Source organism: Protobothrops mucrosquamatus, unplaced genomic scaffold (assembly GCF_001527695.2).
Source record: "Protobothrops mucrosquamatus isolate PMUCROS unplaced genomic scaffold, P.Mucros_1.0 scaffold665, whole genome shotgun sequence".
NCBI classification, from domain to species: domain Eukaryota; kingdom Metazoa; phylum Chordata; class Lepidosauria; order Squamata; family Viperidae; genus Protobothrops; species Protobothrops mucrosquamatus.
The window spans coordinates 176,997-198,860 of NW_015386953.1; the positions used below are offsets into that span (position 1 = coordinate 176,997).

Below are 21,864 nucleotides of genomic sequence, written 5' to 3' on the forward strand. Positions count from 1 at the left end.
TTTGTTGCTAGGTGCTCAGATGGTCTATTTTTTCACTTTCTTTGGTGGAATCTGAACATATTAAAAAAAACAGGGTCACTTCTTGATCCTTTTTCTTCTTTGCTTAGCACAAACTCAGGGGAGATTTCTTATTTTCCTTTTGCATCCTAAATATTAGCCTTTTGCTTATGTAATGATGAATTAGACGATTGATTAAGTGATTGGTACAATGTATCATGTTGTAATAGTACCTTTGAACTAAAGGCTTTGAGAGGAAAGCATTCTACATTCTAAAAATGCAGCAAAATGTACTTCCTAAGAGGTATAAAAGCTTGATGAAAGCAGAAAGGTCCTCACTCTCATGAAGTTTTTAAAATATTTATTATGAAAAATGATGTATTTATTACTATTTTACTTTCCTGTCACATTTATGTTATAGACCCAGTTACTGCAACTGTAGTCAAACTTCAGTCTTTTTCAGATTCAATTAGTTCACTCTTATCAAGAGTGTTTGTTAGAAGTTTTAATGATTCTTTAATTATTATTATATTTTTTATTTTTCAAACAGACAAAATACACAATACACAATACATTTTCCTTTTTCCTTAACAATACTATGTCCTATATCTCTTACGTTTATTAACAATTATTTACATTACTTCTCTTACTTTTTTATTCCTCAATTCTAACCAACTATAATACATGTCCAATACCTCGTAAAATTCAGTAAGAAGTTTTAATGATTTGAGGGGTAATTTGAGGAGGAATGTGAGAGAAAGGACATATAACACATAACACTGCTCTCCTTCCTTTGCTTATGCCTTATTTGGAATGCTGGCTCTTTAAAAATGGGGGGGGGGGCTTGACTGAAGAGGAAGTGTCTCAGTGGTGGAAAAAGGAAGAAACAGGACAGAACAAGAAGGTAGGAAGGAAGGGAAGCAGCCCCAAAAGAGCTGAATGCACTGGAGCTGAAGCAACAGCAGTTCCAGATAAGAACAACTGACAATCAAGGGCCAACTCATTGAAAGCAGCTAGAAGGTGCAGTCACACCAACAGACACAATATTGTCTGCGGTGTTGTAACTGAGTCCAGCAACCCTGAAATACAATAAAGAAGTCAGAGACAGGGAAAGCAGAAAAGTTTACAGGAGGAAGTCCTGAATGATACCTCTGAAGAACAGTCACCAAATGTGAATGAAACTCAACACCAAACAGCACCTGCAGACTTCATGAAGCAGGGAAGAAATAGAAGAAGACAAGCTACATTCCTGGGATCACAGGAATGATGATGAGTAGGAAAGGCAGGTGGGGAAGTTGAAGAGTTTCTCCCCCCACAAAAAAATGAACAAACAACAGCAACCATCGAGTAAAAGTAGATAGGTCAGAGTTTCTCATCCTTGGTAATTCCCAGAATTCTGGGAATTGAAGTCTACATATCTTTGTGATTGAGAGCCACTGGGATAAACTATAGGATGGTAAATGAAGTAGAAGTGGATAGGGACAAAGGTAAAGCAACACAGAGTAAAAGTTGATAGAATTTCTGGGATCAAGTAGTCAACTAAAACTCGTTATGTTATAGTATAGTCTTTATGGGAGGGATCTAGTTTTAACAGCATTGCTCAGCCTCAGCAATATTTTTTTTTCACACTGTTGTTCAGCCTTTTTTTCTATCTCTGTCATCTCCCAAAAAGACACACAGCAGTCTGGAATGGGAATACCCATGAATTTTATTTATTTCATTGGAAACATTTTTATTTAATTGATAATCATCCATTGTTTGAAACTACTAGCTGAACAATAATAGATGTAAACATCCATAGAACAATAGCTAATGATTTGGCTAGCTTCTTTCTTATAATTAATGCTGAAGTCCCCTCTAAAATGTAAATGTCTGGTTGGTGTTTATTGATTAATTAAAAGTTATTAAGAATTAATAAAAGAGTTCCACAGAAAACAAGGAAGCTTATGATTTCGGTTGAGGTTTTATTGCAAGAAAGAGCTGTCTTCCTGATAATAAAAAAAGGTAAGAATTGCTAAGTCCAAGTATATGAAGTGCAGTATTTAAAGTGCTAGTTATTACAGTAAGTCTGTCCTGTTCTTCATTTGTAGCATTCCCATATAGACAAGTTAATTTTTTTCACAAAAGCTTTTGCCTTTCCATAACTGAGTCATAAAACGGCTCCAGTGCTTACATCAATATATTTACTGTCTTAATACTTCTCTCTTTTTTTGCCAGTTCCTCAGTACAAATCTCCATTTATCATAATCGGAAATTTATCCACCATCTTCCTGGATTGGAGTCATACCTTCCTATTGAATGGGCTTTTGAAGGAATATGTGCTAATGGAAGGAGGGCAACACATCTACAGTGGCTTTGATACCAGACTGTATTTGCCAAGGACATCTGACAAAAGTAAGCTTGAATATTCAGCTTTAATCTTGCTTTTTAGGGCTTTTTAGGGCAATGCATGTGCACAACTTTATTTAAATTACTTACTCCTCCATAACTTGATCAGATTATGATTAAGGCAGCTTTGCAATCAATTTTGTAATAAAACAGCTACCAAAAATATTTCCCCATATCTTAATCCTTAGCTCCTGAGCCCTTTGATTGAGAGGTGTACCTGCTTGTTTTGTTTCAGTTTCACAGTCACAGCCACAGAATAGCAGGCGAAGATTTGCCAACCAAATCTTAAGAGACCAACATAAAGTGTTGGTCTAGGAGTGGAGAGACTCAGGTTTTAGTCCATCCTTAAACATGGAAGCACACTATATGGGTGACTTCTCAAGCTACCTCACAGGGTTAATATTGTAAGGAAAAGTAGAAGTAGGAGAAAGAAGCACTATGTTCACTACCTTGAGCTGATGAACAAACAAGGTTGGCTATCAATTCATCAGTCAGAATGGAAATGGAATTTTAGAGGAAGTTAATGGATAGGGAATGCCACTGTAAGGATTCAAGAGATGCCTTAAATACATAGAACTAATATACCATTAAGAAGAGCTCATTCCGTAGGACAACTGCTACCACAGAGAAGGTTTATCTCTGCATCATCATGGAACAACGAAATACAGCATGGAAGATCTGACCATCTCTAAAGATCATTTATATATCGATGAGGTTGCTATAATTGAAAATGTTTGCTTAGGTAATTGTTTTGGGTTTTGTCTGCCAACATTAAAACACTGAATCTAGTTTAGTGGGCATCATAAATCTAATAAATGCATGGTAAGGCACTCCAAATGCCAGGAAAGGGAGATGGACAAGGAGGAGAGGATGATCAACAGCAAGCTAAATGGACTTAATAACAGTGACAATAAATGTACCATTGAAAGACTGGAAAGATCAGGTTAGGGACAGATCATCTTTAAGAAATCTGAATGTTCACTGAGAGTGAATACCAATTTGATGATATATACTCATCAAAAGAAACTCCATGCTGTACATTACCTAATCCGTTCCATGCTATTTGTAGCTTCCAGGTCATTCATAAGAGCAGTCCTCCTGACAACAGTTGACAATTCCATCCTGAAGTTGCCAATGCAAGAATTAAACTAAACTAACTTAGCCTTTGGCCAAACATTACCACCCATTGTTTTTAATATTTTGGATACCTACCGTGTTTCCCTGAAAATAAGACCCAACTGGAAAATAAGCCCTACCGTGATTTTTCAGGATACTTGTAATATAAGCCCTACCCCAAAAATAAGCCCCAGTTAGGATCATCAGCCAGACAGATGCATTTAGTACCATACTTCCCCAAAATAAGACCTAACCGGAAAATAAGCGCTAATGCATCTTTTGAAGCAAAAATTAATATAAGACCCAGTCTTATTTTTGTGAAAACACAGTACATCTAGCTTTTGAGCTTTTACATTTCGTAAGAAAGAAGACTGATGGGGAAAAAAATAAAACAATCTGATGGAATACTAGTGTAATAAAAGGACAGTCTGGAACAGATTACGATAAGCATCTCCCATGCTTATATTGATTTTAAAGTTAGTGATTAAAGTAGAAAAAAATGTTAAAGCTCAAGGAGCTTCAGTGGTTCTCAGGTTTTGCTAACTGTAGCATGGGAATAATAATCAGAAGAAGCAATAGTGATTGCTGGTTGTTTCTTCTTCCCATTATATGTGGGGATTCATTTAAATGATCCAGCAAAGATAAATACATTTTATTGGTATTTGGTGGCATACTTCAGGGCTATAGGTTTTAGGATCACTTCCAGCTTGCTTCCAGTTCTGGGTTACAAAAATCCAGGCGAACACTCAGTGGCAGACAAGAAACAGAAAAAAATCTTTGCTGCCATCTTGTGGCTATCTGGACTTTTGCATCCCATTAAAGGATAGAATTATCATTTGCAAACTTTCCAAATATGGAGGGAGAATATCAATGCATGTTATGCTTTCCAAGACAAAAAGGATAGAATTGCTCCTATATAGATGTGCAAATGAAATGATAATATAAAAGGTGCATATAATGCCAATATTTTTAATTCTTCATTTCTTTTCAGTTTATTTATTTCAGGTGACTTGCATCACTGATGAAGGGAGTGTTGAAACGCCTGTAATCAAATACAATGCTGCTATTGGATTTGGTAACTACTTAAAAAAAATGTTCATCATTGTGTCTGGAAGTTGTGCTACGATTATTAGCTTGAAGTATGAAGCACCTAGTCCATAGAATAAATGTTTTCTTCTCTTAATTGCATCTATGCATTATAAAATATGCAAAATATTTTAGTGCCTTGGTTCTTTATCATACAGTTCTTTTTTATCCAGTATAAGATCATAAAAATATGAATCAAGAACAAATACCTCAATTGTGTTCCCTTATACTAACAGTTCTCTTCAGTTTTAATACTTGCTGTACACAAACCAAACTTAACATGATGTTAACTGGATCAGTACAAATAAATGGGCACATTATTTTTTGTAGAAATAATTTTATTTTTTAATGTTATGCCTCAATTTGACAAAAATCACCAATCCAAGTCTGCTATTTGCATTTGAAGGGAAACTTCCATTTGAATGCAACTACAGTAGCAAACTTTGCAGAAATAGCTTGTTTTGGCCATGACAGAGTGAGTGAGAGGGTGTCAAACTCTTTTTCATACATCTCTGTTTATGCTTCCAGGTAGCTGTTATTTATAATACAAAAATGTTTATGCGTTAACATCGTTACTGTCTTGTCTGCAAGAATGAAGTGTGCATACAGCCAAGACATTACCTTAAGCTGAAAACAATAGAGGAGACAATTAATGAAAAGGGGAAAGCCAGATTAGCATTCATTTATTCATTCATTTGGTGAATGAGTGGCTTAGCTGGTTTACTGCCTTGGCACGCTTCCATGCTATTATTTCACGGGTAGATATATTCCTTCAAAATTCACAAGCTATTGCTTCAGGCTTGCAAGATCAAACTGTCTGACATTTATCCAGATACGTTTGCAAATACATATTCTTTGCTGAAAAACAAGAACAATGAAATCCTTTGTAAATCTTGCCCCACTTATTCATTCCCAAATATCCTTATTTTTTTTTAATACAACCATAAGTGGGCATTGTCACTCTAATTTCTTTGGCACGAGCACAGGAAAGCTTTCTGCAACATGCCTAAACTTAAAAGCATAAACTCACCACCCAATTTCAGCTGTGCAAGATTATTGTGATACATCTGCTTTGATTTCAACACACACGGTCTACCTCTTCTTCCCAGTGTAGAGGCTGGTTCCCACTGAAAATAGCAATGCCAAAACTAAAAACACTCTCCAAGGTGAAAATTGCTTTGCATCACTGACCACTCACATATTTAAGCACTGCAGCACCTTGAAAATGAGAAGGGTATGATGAAGTACCACCAAATTACAAAACTAACAGAGAACAGTTGAATCACATGTTTTCTTTCTGAAATAACATGTTAATTTCCTCCTGTTTCTCTCTCCCTCTTTCTCTCTTCCCCATGTCCATCTCTTGCTTGCCATCAATTCTTTTTCTGGATTCCATAGGTCCTGTCTTGACAACTCCAGGAGAAAATAACAAAGGCAACACAAAGCAAGCAATGTTCTACACAGAGTTGTGGTTTGTGATACTAATGGCGATCCTTGCCTTGATCCTTCTAGCAATTTTCCTGTCTCTAATTCTACAGAGGAAAATAAACAAGCAGCTGTATTCACGGGAAAGGCCTCCTTTAGTCTCAGTTCAAAAGAGAATGTCACCGATGAATGTCTATTCACAAGGAGAAACTCACATGGTATGGTGCTCCGCCTATGTTTTGCAAATGGATTTCCTATGAAGAGGTGCCTTGTACTAGAGTTGGACATTTGTGAGACAACATGGATATGCCCATAGACACCATAGAAAACAAACACCATATAAATCAAGCCAATATTTGAAAGACATTAAAAATAGCCATTTAAAGACAATAGCTAAGGGCAAACTACTGCTCCTAATATAGCAATGGCTCTTAAACCCCAATGTGACTGTGGAATCTTTTCCACATATCACTTCCACAGCAAAGCAGAAAAAAATGTGCTATATTTACCAAAGAATAAGGCTGTCCAAGTTAACACTTTTTAAGTCTCTTTATTCCAGCGGCTGAGCAGGTTAAACACATGCTCAAAGCATTACGCTGCCCAAAATAGATTGTCTGTGTTGCCTTCTCTCTTGCCATAATGCACCAGAAGGCACAACTTAATTATATGTTTCCCTTAAAACATGAGGTGAGGAAATGCAATGTACAGGTAAATGTTTCATTTTCACAGCTTGTCCCTATATTAAAAGCATTTTAAGGAGTTTAGCAAGTTGACCATTTTTATTTAAACATCTAGGGCTTGCCAGTAGACAGTTAAGACTACTCCTCAAGCATTTCTAAGTTTGAGGCCCAAACATTGTAGAGTTTGTTTTGGAAGTATGTGAAAAGTCACAAGTCATACATAAAGAATACATCTTCATACAGTGCTATAAGATGTTCAATATAAAGAGGCATGGGGGGGGCACAACGGCTCAGCAATTAAAGACACTGACTTTGTCAGGTGGAAAGCTGACTGCTTAGGTTTGAGACCTGAGTGCTGCATGATGGGGTGAGCTCCCGTTCTTGCCCAGCTCCTGCCCACTTAGCAGTTTGAAAGTATGCAAATGTGAGTAGATAGATAGGTACTACTTCAGTGGGAAGGTAACAGCATTCCGTGTGCCTTGGCATATAGTCATGTTGGCCACATGACCATGGAAATGTCTTCAGACAATGCTGGCTCTCTTGGCTAAGAAACAGAGATGAGCACTGTCCCCTAGATTCAAACAAACCTTTACCTTTTACAGAGACACACATAGGCCTGTTTTTCCTACCATATCTCAGGTCTTCTATTCCTGTTTTCAAGGATGATAGCCAAGATGGCTATTGAGTAAAATTAGGGTTGTAGGCAAAAGAATTATAAACAGAAATATTAAGATAATCAAGGTGCCCTCTCATGTGGAAGCACTTCTACAACCTCATGCAGAAAATGTATTTTCTGACTTGCTCAACAGGCGATAAATATTTATTGGCAACCACGGGACAATGTTATGGACACAGCCCTGGCTCAATTTTCAAAGATCTCTTCAAGAGATAGGAAAATTAATACACAATTTAGGAAGTAACTTGGATGCTTTATTTATTAGTTTGAATAATTTTATCTCTCTTTTTCATAAAAAAGCAGGCAAGGTTACTAAAAAGGCAATTCAAATTGAATTAAAAGTACAGCCACCATTAGAAATAAAATATCTACAAGCCTTAAGAAATTAGATGATACTCTGGATGGTGATGATAAAACCATGGGCCTTTGGGAGAATAATAATGAGAGCAGGTTATTTGTAATTTAACATTTCCATTCCCCAGTATAATTATTTTAGAACCCTAAAATTATACTCAACACATTGGGATTTTTTTGGTTTTTAAAACTCTTTGTGCTGGACTGGCTCTAACAAACTTTAACCAAGCAAGAAGCAGAATTTTCTCTAACTCTGATATTTATTGCTGGTGTATATTACAGGGGAAGGACAGAATCAGAAGGTTGTCTCAAACACCTAGAGTTTTAATCCCAGTCCTTCCTCCAATTTTATAAAAACCAGCAACAAAATACTTTTTGTCACTGACGGAGTAAGATAAAACTCTACTTTAAACTGGGTACAGATGCTATCCTTTTGTAAGCAGTAAGTGTTGGCCATATCAGAAGAGACTCTCTTGGATTGTGTTTGTACAAAGTGTCTACTTCTATTGTATCTGTCTGCTGATGCTCCCTTCCAGCTACATCCCCCCCCAAAAAAACTTAGCCATTCTAATGTATAAAGATAAATATAAAGTTTTCCCCTTTCCTGCTGTGTCCAACTCTAGTGGGCAAGGCTCATCTTCATTTCTTAGCCAAGGGAACTAGCATTTCTGAACATATTTCCATGGCCATGTGGCCATGACTATACACCAACATATGCTAGATGTAGACATTTGTGGATGTACATCTAAGCCAACCGACTGGTATTTGTCAAAAATTGCTATATTCTTTCAGCATAATCCACTATCTAATTTCTTCTCTAAGGCAGTCAGCAACTGGGGAACATTTATATTTCAAAAGTGTTTCACTTTCTCATCCCCTCAGCTTTTCTGGTGTGGTGGTGGTGGTTGTTTTGTCTTATGCTTTAGAAGATCTGAAGTGCTCTTCTTGTTCTGCCTTCTAACGTCAGACTTTCTCTACCTGCCTTCACTTTCCCCCCTTTATTTCCTATACCTATGATGTTTCTCTCTTTCCCTGATAATTCGCAACACTAGCCTCCTATTGCTACTTCTTTACAAGTCCCTGTTATCTCATCTTCACAAGTTTCACTGAGCTCCGATAAGGTAAGCCTTTGCAATGCATATGTCTGCATAAACATTTGAGAAAGATACGTTTCTAACTGCCAGGAAGTCTCCCTTTCTCTCGCTCTCTGTGCCCCCTCCCCATTAGATTGAAAGAGTAGCTCAGTTTTATTATCCTTTTCAAGGTCACACAGCATATAGTGCTGATAATTGTCAGTGCTGCTTTTACATCTAACTCAATTACTGTGTTGAATTCGGAACACTCGGCCACTGCAGTCCCATACAAATGCTAGGCAAATTTGTCTGTGGAAGCAACAAATTGGCTTTCAGTCACCATAAGCCTTTACTACTAACAGCTTTCCTTTCTTTTACGTCTTATTTTGAGGGTGGGTGGGTGAGGGGGGGAGACTGCATAATGGGGCAATAAGCCATTGCAGATCAGAATCACTTTATGTGAAGATATTGGAATTTTATGAGCCTCCTTCTCACTGACCTTCTGGATTACTCAGTATAAGCATTTGTTGATGCGCTAACCTATAAGAGAAAATTTGTTTTAGCACCCCAGTGATTAAAAAAGTAACACTTTTTTTCCCTTTTAAATCTCAGTTTGAGAGGGTGGCCGATACATCGGAGTCCTCCTGTAGCGTCACACTCAAAAGCTACACAATGCACTTGGAGGTAGTCAACTCTATTGGGTGGAGCGAGTTTGCAAACATTGACAATCTTGAATTTTTGGCATGAAAATACCTTGTGTCGGGGCTTCATTTGTTGCTGTGTGGCATTTTGGACCTGAAATTAGGTTGATATGATTTCCAGTATAATTTTGGCCGCAGGGGGGAGGAAGCAGCTGAGCAAATGAAGAATCTTTGGTTTTATGTTCTGTAATAAATGAGCAATGCAATCAAGTCTGCTTACCTTTGACCATTGAAAATTAAGCAGATGTGCCAGCCTTCATAATATAACTCTTAAAGCACAAATCAAACTATATTGGGCAACCAGGCAACGTCAACTTAACATCTGTCTGTCACAGTTGAGGTGAAGAGCATATAATTTGGCAACAGTTTGATTCACAACCTTTTTTATCCAAAGAATCTCCTGCCATCTCATGATTATAAAGGTCAAATGGCAAGAAGCGGTTAAGGAATGTGTTTGGGTAAAGCAATAATACAAACAAACCTAACTCGGTATGAAAGCCAAAACCTAATTTATTTTTCTGAGTCTTGACATGTACTTTTCTAATTTAAGAAAAGGTAAACGTACATGCAGTCCTCGACTTATGATCACAATTGAGACCCAAATTTCCATTGCTAAGCAAGACAGTTGTTAATTAAGTAAAACGTTGTACAAAACAGTATAAAGTTGAATTTAAAAAGTTCTAGAAATTGATACTGGTATACTGATAGTGCCAACAATGAAGCCTTCCTCAGCCTAGTGCCATCCAAGTATGTTGGACTTGATGTTAGCCAGAGTCATGAGAGTTAGAGGTTCATATCTAGAGGGCAGCAACTTGAAGACACATGGATAGATGCATCTGAGTTTTGTCCAGAATAATCAATGTGTCATCCCAGTTCACTCCTAGCAAAGCTACCTTGGTGGCATTATAAAAAGATTTTACAATCCTTGTTATGTTGTAATGAGATTGCAACTACCAAGCAAGACAGCAGGACCTGTTTCACTAAACATAGTATGCTCTCATACCTAAAACCAGCATAAAGTCATCAGCAAAGTGATGAATACCTAATTCTTGATCAGATATTTGGTATATTTAATCGAGAATAGAATCTAGCATCTGGCGGTATATAAAAATCTCTAACAGAGCTCTTTCTTAGAGGGTAAGATAATTTTTCTAATACTGTTCATAAAATCAAGGACTTTCTCAACTGCAGCATATGCTGCAATTGGAAAAAAAGGTTTTTGTAAATGTTGAGCAACTAGTAATCACAGCCAACAGTTATTAAGGCTTATTAATTCACATTCTACACGAAGTATATTCAACTCAACTCAGCTATTTTGTCAATTACACACATGCTTGAATGGGAAAGAGATGGAACAGAATATTCTATAGTCAAAATCTTAATTTCGCATGCCCCTGGAGCTAGGATTTTGACTACAGTATAGAATATTCTGCTCCATCTCTTTCCCATTCAAGCATGTGTGTAACTGATATAAAGCAGTATGAACAACTCTTGCCAACTAACAAACTAAATTTTTCCTGTTGTCCTGTACAGATGAGTTACCTAGTATGGCAATGAAATGTTTGCAACTCAAAAAAGATTAACTTAATGTTTCATACATCATTCTTTGAGCAAAAATTGCTTCCTTATGGGTTTACATGATAAATTGGCATTGCTCCTCTACCACTTGAGTTTGTATGCTTGCTGTATCTGCATGTTTGATTGGACAAGTCAGTAAAACTGCTGTGTGTCCAAGTTAAGAAAGCCGAGACCTAGCTGTTAATAACAAGAATGATACCTCATTGGTAATCTGTGAGCAGATAGCTAAACTTGCCAGTGTTGTAAGCCAAAAAGGCCTCCTTAAACTGGATTGGCAGTTATGTGTGTGTCTTGCATGCCAAAGATAAACCTGTGAAACTACATTGCAAAAAACTGCTGTTCCCTTGGCGAACAATAGCTGAAGGGATAATTGATGTACATAATTGCGTTTGTAATCTCTGCTGGAAGATAGCCTACCTATACTGTCATCAGTTAAGTATGGTATACAATAAGGAAGAGTTCTTAGGGGAAAGTGCAATATTTTGGTACCTAAAAGCTGAAAAAAAGAATGGTTTGTTTGCTTCTATTCCTAGGGACTGGCAGATACAAAAATTCCAGGACCAGCATCCCCTTCAAGTATACACAGCAGCAGAAGCATTTCTGTCCTTCAGGGGCCAAGCCAAAGCCAGATAGAGGATAGGTTTTCCCAAGATTCCCTGCATCGAAGTGTCAGTCAGCTCATTGAAGCATCTGAGAAAAAGTCCTCGGTGGAAGATATTGTTTGGGATGCCATTATTCATGGCCATGACAGTAGTTTGGTAAGTCACTTTACAAAGACAACTGATTAACTTCAAATACTGATATGCCATAAATCACACAATCTTTGTAACAAATGTCAATCATGCTGAGTAACCAAATGGTAAAACAAGATCAGTGGCCTTTGTGGTATTGATTGTATGAATGTGCTAAGTCACCCAGCGCTTTCCAGATCTTCTGAACTTTTCTACCTTAAGGCAGGCAAGCACAATTAGTGACCAGAAACAGTGCAAACTGCTTTCTAATAGACTTAGAAAATCAATCTGTGGGAAAAAAAATGCCTCTTCTCCTACCAATAATATATGCAACTTATGCATGTTTAGCAATGCATGTTGAGTTGTGCTACAAGATGAGTATATAAATCTTTTAAATAAATAAAGTGTTCCTGAGAGTGAAGCAATGTTATCCTAATACTATATAAAATTAGGTAGCATATATGTTAAGTTCATTTAATTTTAACTGTCTGCAAAACTTATTAGGCTTTGGACCGTCACCCACAATCTTACTTGTGATAAATATTATCCCATATCCTATACAGTGGTTTTCTCAGCCAGGGATATGTTGAAATTTAAAGTCCCAAGTGGCAACTATAAAAAGAGTGCAAATTTGAGAAAATCAAAACCATCAAAATCAAACCATCTTTGATTTTAAGAGTTCATAGGTACATTCAGTGTTTGAATATTTTTTTGGGAAATTTTTGATATTTAGTGGAAGGGCAAACAGTCAATTTCACTGGGTCAGGATGGTCTTTTACTTAAGTAAATTATAGGATTAACCAACAATAAAAACTTTTGTTGATTTTAAAAAGAGTATGAATGAGACTATTTTGTAACTCTTATCTTCTTAAAATCACTTTATTTTAGCGTGCGGATGATGAAGATCTTGTGAGCACTATCAAAAGCTTCAGTACTGTTACCAAAGCACATACAACATTTACTGATACACACTTGTAAGTTATTTAGTACTGTTGCCATATAATAGGCAAAATAATATGGAAAGCCTTGAATATTTGCTCTTTCTAGTTATTATGATGTAATTCTACTGAAATTTTTCTAGTGTTTATGAATTACATCTTGTACTATTAGGTATGTGAAAGCTATTTTTATCAAAACTTAGAAGCTTCTTTCCTGGTAATATATTGTCTATAGCAAATTTATTTATTTGAGAGGTACATTTTATAATTTTTTTAAACACATCTTTTGGCAAATAAATATTGCTACACAAACTTTTATTCAGCTCATTGCAGAAACTGACTGGATGAAATGGTGAAAAAGTAAAGTCATACACACAAATTTAGCATAGGCAAGAAATTAAGGAAGAATATTGAATTCTACTCAAAAATTAATCATTGAAAACCTTTAACTGATCAGAAGATCATCAAAAATCTTGTTAAAAGAACTTAGGAGTACATAGAAGAAATGCTTAATTATCCCACTTATACTTTATTATACTATGCTTCAATTAGTTCCTTCAGCATACAGTGAAATCTTTCAGATAATTTATTAGTGATAGGGAAAAAGTAACCAAAAGGTAAATGTACAGCTATTCTATCTTGACTTTTCCATGCTTACATATTAAAATATGCTTGTGTGGGAAAATACTTCGTGCCAGTAATTAGTTTAACTGAATGTATATTTTTTTTTACTGGCTGTAGCTGATACTTTTTATTGTTCTGCTAATTCTGATACTCACATGATCCAATGTCAAATACTATCACATGGTAATAAAAATCATACAATTTCTATATTAATCCAATATTAACTACTATAGCCATGGCACCTATGTAGTTCTGCTTCTGTGGCAAAGATATTAACATTTCAAGCCTGGGAAGTTCAGAAGCAGACCATTGTGGTGGCAAATATGTACTTCTGAAGACAAAGCCACTGTAAAGCTTTAGTGCCCTAATAGAAAAAAGGCTGACAAATCTGAATTAACAGCACTCTGAACTATAAAAACCAGAGTTGTGAGGAATAAGATTTCTGCAAATACCCAGAATATAACTGGATTTTTCTGTTCTAAGGGCACCAGAGACAAACCTATACAGCATAATATATACCTATCAGGCTGTTAATACAGAATTTCAATTGTATGCATCATTATTATTTTTAATAGTTCATATGAAAACTGATCCTTCGCAATCAGAAATGTAATATATTGTCAAGCTGCACGATATTGTCTCAAATTGAAAAAATGATTTTAATTTGTTTCCTTGTGTCTCCTTTGTATTGATCTCTTGTATTATTTGTTCTTACAATAGATAGCCAAATGTTGTTAGCACATGGCTGTGAATAAACATTAGTGCACAGTAGCCTTAGTGTTTCTGTTGCATAAGAAAATAACTTTAGGAATTTTAAATTACTTTAAATAGCTTTAGCACCTTTAGGAAAATATAAAGTATCTGAAGCATAAAGTCACTTACCTTTGACTAAACAAGGTGAATCAGTCCTGATGTCCCTTTCAAGTTGTCAAACAAACTATTTAACTATTTTCAAACTTATTTATGAAACCTGTTTTGATATAAGTCAAGTGTAATCAAGCAAGATGGCAAACAGTATGGCAGAACATATAAAATTCAAGTGACAAATGTTCATTTTAAGAAAAACCACAGCAGTCACACAGAGTAGAATTTAAAATGTCTGAAAATTTTAAATCATTATTCATTGTGTAATTCACATTAAAGTGTTGGGTTTTTATTCTTAATTGTGAAGTCATTTGGAGAGAGTGGGAGCTGCAAATCTCACTGTGCATCCATCGTACTTTCTATGGAAGATGATAAAAAAACATCCTAAAAGTTGCCATGCTTGTACATGTAGAGCAGAGGCACCCAACCTTTTGGGCACCAGGGAGAGCTTCTGTGGAGAAAGATTTTTCTGCAGACCAGAGGGGGCGTGGTTTCATATGCTGTCTGCATCCAGTGGATGGTGCTTCACTTGTTTGCATGGCCCGGTTGCTGCTATGCCACAGGCCGGTGCCGGTCCATGGACCGAGAGTTGGGGACCCTTGATGTTGAGGGTTTATTTTGGGGAAGAGAGGACTCACGTGTAACTGAATAGCCTTTGCAGTTATCTATTATCACATGTATATCTTATAACAGGGTAGGCATATAGTTTTGTATATTTTATTCTACGTTAGTGGTGTTCGATTCATACAAAATCTATGTCTAAGTAGTCAACAGAGAATATTGAAGGATTAAGTATAAAACTGGCTTTGGGACATAATCTCTCAATTCTTGCTCTCTTTTTCATATTGCAAGAAAGAGAATAATTAAAAATGTGCCTATGATTGGTGAAAGCATACAATAAAACATCACCAAAGAGGCCTATACTGTATTTGTGCAAGACTCAGTAGAATCCTGGTTTTCTTATAGCATGTGCAACTGAGGACATTCAAGGCTACGTATCACTAAGAGTCTCTAGGAAAACAGAGATCTGTATGATAATGTAATTTGACTGGACCAAAGGGCAAAGAAAAAGCAAGAACAAATCTCAAGTGCTCTAAGACTGTTTGTGCCTTTGCCAAAGGAATAAAAGACATTTTCATGCACAGGTATTGCTCTTAGAAATATTGGAAAACTTATTTACATCTACAAATTCCAGCTTTTTTCAACTGTGCAGTCCTAAACAGATTGCTTAATTCTATACAGTGCTATAATAAGTGAAGTTCTCTAGAAACTTTCTAGAATTAATCCACTGTTGCTATTGTAATTAAAAGGAATGTACAGCATGACTACATTCTTTATACTTTAATATTAGATAAATATCTGCAAAGTCATGTTTTATAATATCTGTAACAAGACATTTAGAATTTCAATTTGGTTAAGTCAACACATTGAAGCATGAGATAATATACAAAGTTTATTAATACTAATAAAAACTGGTGGCACAGCAGAAAAAGCAGACATAAAATAAAGCACCCTAACTCTTCCCATTATTATTTTCAACATGGAAACCACACTGAAAGAATGAGTTGCTCTATAGACTACAAACTTTAAATACTTAGCATGTTTGTAACCAAGATTAGGAAAGAGTTACTCTACAACAAAAATGGTAGTGCATGCCAGCCTGTATTAAACAAAGCTTGAAAACATCTGTACCAGAATTGGACTTCACATAGACAGTTATAGAAAGTTAACACCAATTTTGAGTAGTTCAAAAATGCTTCCATTGATTGTGCTGTGAAGCCAAGTTTTTTAGCAGCATTTTCAATCTGGTGATCCTCCAGAGAAATTAGATTCAACTCCCATAATTCCCCATAATTGAGCCAGCCTGCTCAACAGAATTATGGAAGTTCAAGTCCAACTTATCTAGTTAAACATCAGGATTGGAAGGCTGGTTTGTCTAGAACGTGTTTTCTTATCCTGCCTGATTCTACCTCAAACTTATCTTCAATTAGAAAGATAGAAATTTAGATACATAAATGTGAAATTCGTCCAGTTTAGTGAGAAACGTTCGATATATACGTGGGATTTAGATGTTTTTCATTTTCACAAGGTATAATCCTGGCAAGATGAGTCACTTTTCTTATGCCGTGGAGAAACTGTTGTCTTTGTAGGAGATGGGGAAGCTGTACCAAGTACTTCAGAACTTCCTTCCCCAATGTTTGGTGAAGACACCACAAGATGCGGTCCTTTCTTTCTTCCAAGGAAACCACCTCCTTCAAATCCACTCTTCCTTTTGCAGTCTGCTTTGGTTTCATTATCTTCATCATTTCCTCTTTTTTTCAATTCTAATATGCTTTCAGACACTTTCTGAAGTTCAGTTCCTCCATCTGACACTCTGGCCATTCTTATTTCAAGTGCTAAGGCTGAAGCTTTTTTGTCAGTTATGTTTTCACCAATTCTTTTCCCTTCTGCCTGTACAGGACTCCAGTTGCCATTCTGAGGAACAGCTTTGTCTACCATGTTTTTATTTAAATTAAAAGGCTGAATTTCTCTGTAGCTGTGAAAACTTTCGGTCCGGCGGGCTCTGGCTAGTAAGGGGCTCTCTCTATATGGCCGTATGGAGCCATATGTAGCGGTTTCGTGGATTGTCTCCCGGTGCTGTAACTGGAGGCTGAAAACATTTGAAGCTTTTTAAGTAATCAGATTAATAAATTGAGCATGTCAAATTGAACAAAATTTACTAATAGAAATTTGGATTATTTCTTTCATCATGCAAAAATCATAAATTATTCATTACTGCTTGGGATCACTGCTAGATGGATAAGCATCTTACATAATTCAGACAGAAACACACTGGGAACTTTTTATACGGTATCTATTCTGCATAGTTCGCAAAATATTAGAGTATTAACTTTTAAGTAAACAGCGTGATAACATGAAGTCGTATATAAAGAAACATCTGGTTTAAATCTTTCCATCCACATATATGCAAACATAATTTGAAAAGTTTACCTAGAGCCTGATTCACGCAGTCGGCTTTGCTGGACTACTGAAGTAGCTGGGCTGATATTGGGGGTTGCACAGCGAGATGTGCTTAGATCACACTGATCCAGAAGTTTAAGCAATTCTTCTTCAGTAGGGCCACCCACATCTTGGAGACAGAAGATAAATCCATATATACATTAAGAAACTATAACAAACATGCTTAGCATTTGTACCTAAAATGCACTAAAGAGTTCAGTATACTGTTTTGGTAATATAATTGTTTTATGCCACCCAGAGATACTTGTCTGTGTGATGAGCGCTTACATAAGATATATAGATACATGTGTGTGTGAGAGAGAGAGAAAGAGGAAGAGAGAAATATCAAATAATCCATCTAATTATTAAAACGGTTTGGAATATATTCTCCTTTATTAATGTTAAATGTATATATTTACAGTTTAAGAATAATGCACAACCGGCCAAAACAAAATAATAAAAATATGGAAGAAAGACACAACCACTACTGCAAAAAAGAAATAAAAATTAAGTAATAGAAACGGGAATCAATTCCAGTTCTATTGAAAACTACTGCATTCAAGACAACTACCTTTTTCTTCACTTTTATTAACCATATCCATTGCTGTAGTTAGGTCCCACATCTGAATACTGCCATTAACATGCCCTGTGAAGAGGTAACGCCGTGGCCTTGAGCCCATTCTGCTGGATCCCTCACATTCACGCACAGTAAAGGAGGAAATTGTAGTACAGTCCACTGCCTGAATTTCACATATCCTATAGAGAAAAAAAGCAGTGTAGCATATCAGCCACCAATTTGCTAACAGGCTGTGCCATGTATATTCTCTCAAACAGATAAACATCTTCAAATCAACACTTACAAATTAGTACTTTGGCTAAGAAAGGTTCGTGACTATTAAAGTGTTACAAACTTGTTAGTCACTTGGTTGCCTTCTTGCTTCATATAAGACCATGGGACATAATAAAATAATTGGTATTACTACTTTTGGAAACAGCAGAACTTAGCTTGACAAAAAAAAACACCTGGCAGTGTCTTGCAGCTTACGGTTCACTTCCTGCAAGGAACTGCAACGTCCATGGTCTTGGGATCCACTGTTTAAAAAATATTTGTAGGGGGGGTCTTTTAACTGCTTCAGCTTTCTGAAATTGGCTAGTATGCTTCAACTAATTGCTTGTTGCCAGTCTTTGGGGACAGAGAACAGAGAAGCTGGATTTACTTCGGGAAGACAAACTTCTTTTTGCTTTGACTAGCTTTGCTTTCATGTGGTTGCTGCCCGACTGCATGATCACTGCCAAAGGGATCTTTTAAAAGCTGAAATCAAATGTTGTGACTAAGGAGATTCATCTCTCACAGAGGACAGAAAATATACTGCTCACAAAAACAAAGGGAACGCAAACCCCTTCAGTTCCATGGTAAAATGTTCCCTTTATTTTTGTGAGCAGTATAGTATCCTTTTCATCAAGACTAACTTTCCATTTACACACGTACAAAGAAACCTATTACCAAGGCGGCTTAATTAAGAGTCATTTCTTTTTATTTCAAAATGAATGGATCCACAGTAGTTCAAGACAAAATGTGTAAAAATATGTGTAACAATTGATTGCACATACTGTAAATTGCTACCATGGGAACAAATAACCAATATCATTATTTCCAGGATAAAATAGGTAGATAGGAATGCAGGCTTAATTAACGTAGAAGACATGTGTTGATTAGACTGTTCCATAGTAATCAAAGAAAATGAGAAAAGAAAGAGGTCAAAGTTTAACAGACCTTGAATTACTACATTCAAATTTACCCTAATATAACATTAGTTTTAATAACTATATCCCATTTTCTTCCTAAGCCTGCACAGAACATTAAATCAAGGTGACTTATAGCATATATTATATTATAACATTCCAATATAATATTATTTGAGTGATAATGAAGCTGCTAGCCATATTATGGCTATCTACTGTTATCTGCTTTAAAACTCCTAAGTTGTCAAAGAGGTAACCTAAATATTTGGAAAATGCACTCCTGATTAATTTCTCTAATGTTTACTTATGATTGTATGAAATGAACATAGATACAAAGTAGACTCCTTCTATTAAAGAGTTTTACTCATTACAAGAATAAGCATTAAGAAAGGATGGGCTGCTTTGTGTCTCACAGGTTTCTAGCCTGGAGTGGGGGATGCCTTAACCACTAAACTGGCTGCCATGGTTTAGTGTAGATACTACTACTACCTACTGCTTTTTTTAAATAGTACCCATGTTTTCCAAAACACCGTGGCTGCTCTTGCCATATCTCTGGATTTTGCTTACTTTGAAATGGCCAGCAACTCATTATATTTTTAATAAAGATAGCAATTTATGGGAGGAATAGAAGAGAGCACTAAAATAAAGGATATAATTAAAGGCTTATTGAAATGTGAAAGTTAAAAGCAATCCTGCGTGTAGGTAAAACTATGGCTGTAAAACACAAGTATTATTATTTTGACATGAGCCAGGATCCATATTTATGTTTTGTCCTTTTATTCCCTTGTATCCAGATTTTAAAATATTGTTCTGTTCTATTGTTCTATTCTCCCTGCTCTAGCAAGAAACCTTATACCATTTCAGATAAATGGTTGTCCAGTCCCTTTTTGAAAGCCTCCAGCGATGGAGCACCCACAACCTCTGAAGGCAAGCTGTTCCATTGGTTGTTTGCTCTCACTGTTGAGAAATTTCTCCATAGTTCTAGATTGTTCCTACTTGTGAAGGTTGTGTAAAATCACTAAACTTATATTTTAAATAAGCAAAATGCTTTCTACTTCACCCAACCTTTTTCAATACCAAGTAAATCATTGTTGAAAGAAAATGAAGGTAACACTTATGAACCATATCTGTGTAAAACCTAAAGATAATTAAACTAGAGCCCTAATACTAATAATACACTAGTGGCGAGATCCAAACTTGCACTTTTATGTAAATGAAGGTATAATATAAAGTAGAAAAAGAATGTGCTCAAGTCTTTATTAGAGAAGAGGAATATAATGTTACTTGTCCACAAGATGGAAAAAGATATGGAAACCAAATGTGGGATTGGGAAAGAAGAGTAAAAGAAATTATCTGTATTTCTGCATTATCTGTGTGAGTGAACTATTAGAGAAACAGTGACTAATTTAACCAATAAACAAAATAGCTTAATAGCTTAGGAAGCTACTCTAGAAATGCCAACCCAAAAGAATTCACTGGAGAATGATTGTTCCAGTGCATATATACGAATCACTGATACACACATAGTAACATATAAGAAGCATGAACTTGATTTAGCTTGCCATAGATACATTTTGGATATGGAGCAGCATACTGATTTTCAGTGAGATATAACAATAAGATCCTACTTACAAATCTTAAATCTTTTCCAATGTCCCAAGGAAGATGCTTGGTTCAGCAGTTATAATCCAAAATAATAAATTCTTGCTAACTTTTACAGGTATCCTTTGCTAATCTTTGTAGTCCAATACCCATTCAGATTAAAAATCCAGTTTATCTACACCCTAGAATATCTAGTTTAACTTTAAAAGTAGAGCTTGACTTTCTCTAGATTACAAGTTATAGTGATTTTACTGAAATTAAATGCTCAAGGTAAATAACACTTGCACACATGAAAACACAAGCTTAGGTAATATAACATGGAGCCAGGAAAGAGTGAAGAGGAGTTAAAGGAGAGGATTGGAAAAATGCCAGAAAATGAAAATGAAAAAAATGAAAAAAAAAAGTGGGTGAGGATACCAGAGGGGAGATAGTTCCTCCACCCATTATATTTCTATAAAAATATATTCTCTGTAATAATCATAATCATAATCATCATCATAATAATAAAAGTTGGAAGGGACCTTGGAGGTCATCTAGTCCAACCTTCAGGCAGGAAACCCTATACTATTTCAGACAAATGGCTGTCCAATCTCTTCTTAAAAACTTCCAGTGTTGGTGCATTCACCGCTTCTGGAGGCAGGTTGTTCCACTGGTTAATTGTTCTAACTGTCAGGAAGTTTCTCCTTAGTTCTAGGTTGCTTCTCTCCTTGATTAGTTTCCATCCATTGCTCCTTGTCCTGCCTTCAGGCGCCTTGGAAAATAGCTTGACTCCCTCTTCTTTGTGGCAGCCCCTGAGATATTGGAATACTGCTATCATGTCCCCCCTTGTCCTTCTCTTCATTAAACTAGACATACCCAATTCCAGCAGCCTTTCGTTATATGCTTTAGCCTCCAGTCCCCTAATCATCTTTGTTGCTCTTCTCTGTACTCTTTCTAGAGTCCCAACATCTTTTTTACATTGTGGTGACCAAAACTGGATGCAGTATTCCAAGTGTGGCCTTACCAAGGCATTGTAAAGTGGTACTAATACTTCATGTGATCTTGATTCTATCCCTCTGTTAATGCAGCCCACCACTGTGCACTGGCCTTTTTGGCAGCTGCAGCACACTGCTGGCTCATATTTAAATGATTGTCCACTAGGACTCCGAGGTCCCTCTCACAGTTACTACTATTGAGCAAGGTTCCCCCTATACTATACCTGTACATTTGGTTTTTCTTGTGTATGTATGTGTGTGTGTGTAACAACAATTGCTCAGCAGAAAAGATTAAAAGGGAGGGAAAGTTTTCT

At 36.2% G+C, this 21,864-nt stretch overlaps 2 protein-coding genes across 2 annotated transcripts in view; one reads left to right on the forward strand and one right to left on the reverse strand.

Moving 5' to 3' along the window:
• Positions 1-12,792, forward strand: part of USH2A (usherin) — a gene marked incomplete at its 5' end in the record, with an annotated part of 188,964 nt that extends 176,172 nt beyond the window's left edge. Inside the window, 5 exons of the mRNA XM_015818019.1 lie at positions 2,215-2,391; positions 4,493-4,576; positions 5,986-6,230; positions 11,608-11,832; positions 12,694-12,792. Coding sequence (XP_015673505.1) covers positions 2,215-2,391; positions 4,493-4,576; positions 5,986-6,230; positions 11,608-11,832; positions 12,694-12,783 — 821 coding nt within the window. The remainder of the gene's footprint in view (positions 1-2,214; positions 2,392-4,492; positions 4,577-5,985; positions 6,231-11,607; positions 11,833-12,693) is intronic.
• A 2,879-nt stretch (positions 12,793-15,671) lies between these two features.
• KCTD3 (potassium channel tetramerization domain containing 3) overlaps positions 15,672-21,864 on the reverse strand; it is a 34,805-nt gene continuing 28,612 nt past the window's right edge. Inside the window, exons 16-18 of the mRNA XM_015818020.1 lie at positions 17,803-17,987; positions 17,223-17,361; positions 15,672-16,881 (exon numbers count right to left, since the gene is read on the reverse strand). Of these exons, the coding sequence (XP_015673506.1) occupies positions 16,314-16,881; positions 17,223-17,361; positions 17,803-17,987 (892 nt within the window). The 3' untranslated portion in view covers positions 15,672-16,313. The remainder of the gene's footprint in view (positions 16,882-17,222; positions 17,362-17,802; positions 17,988-21,864) is intronic.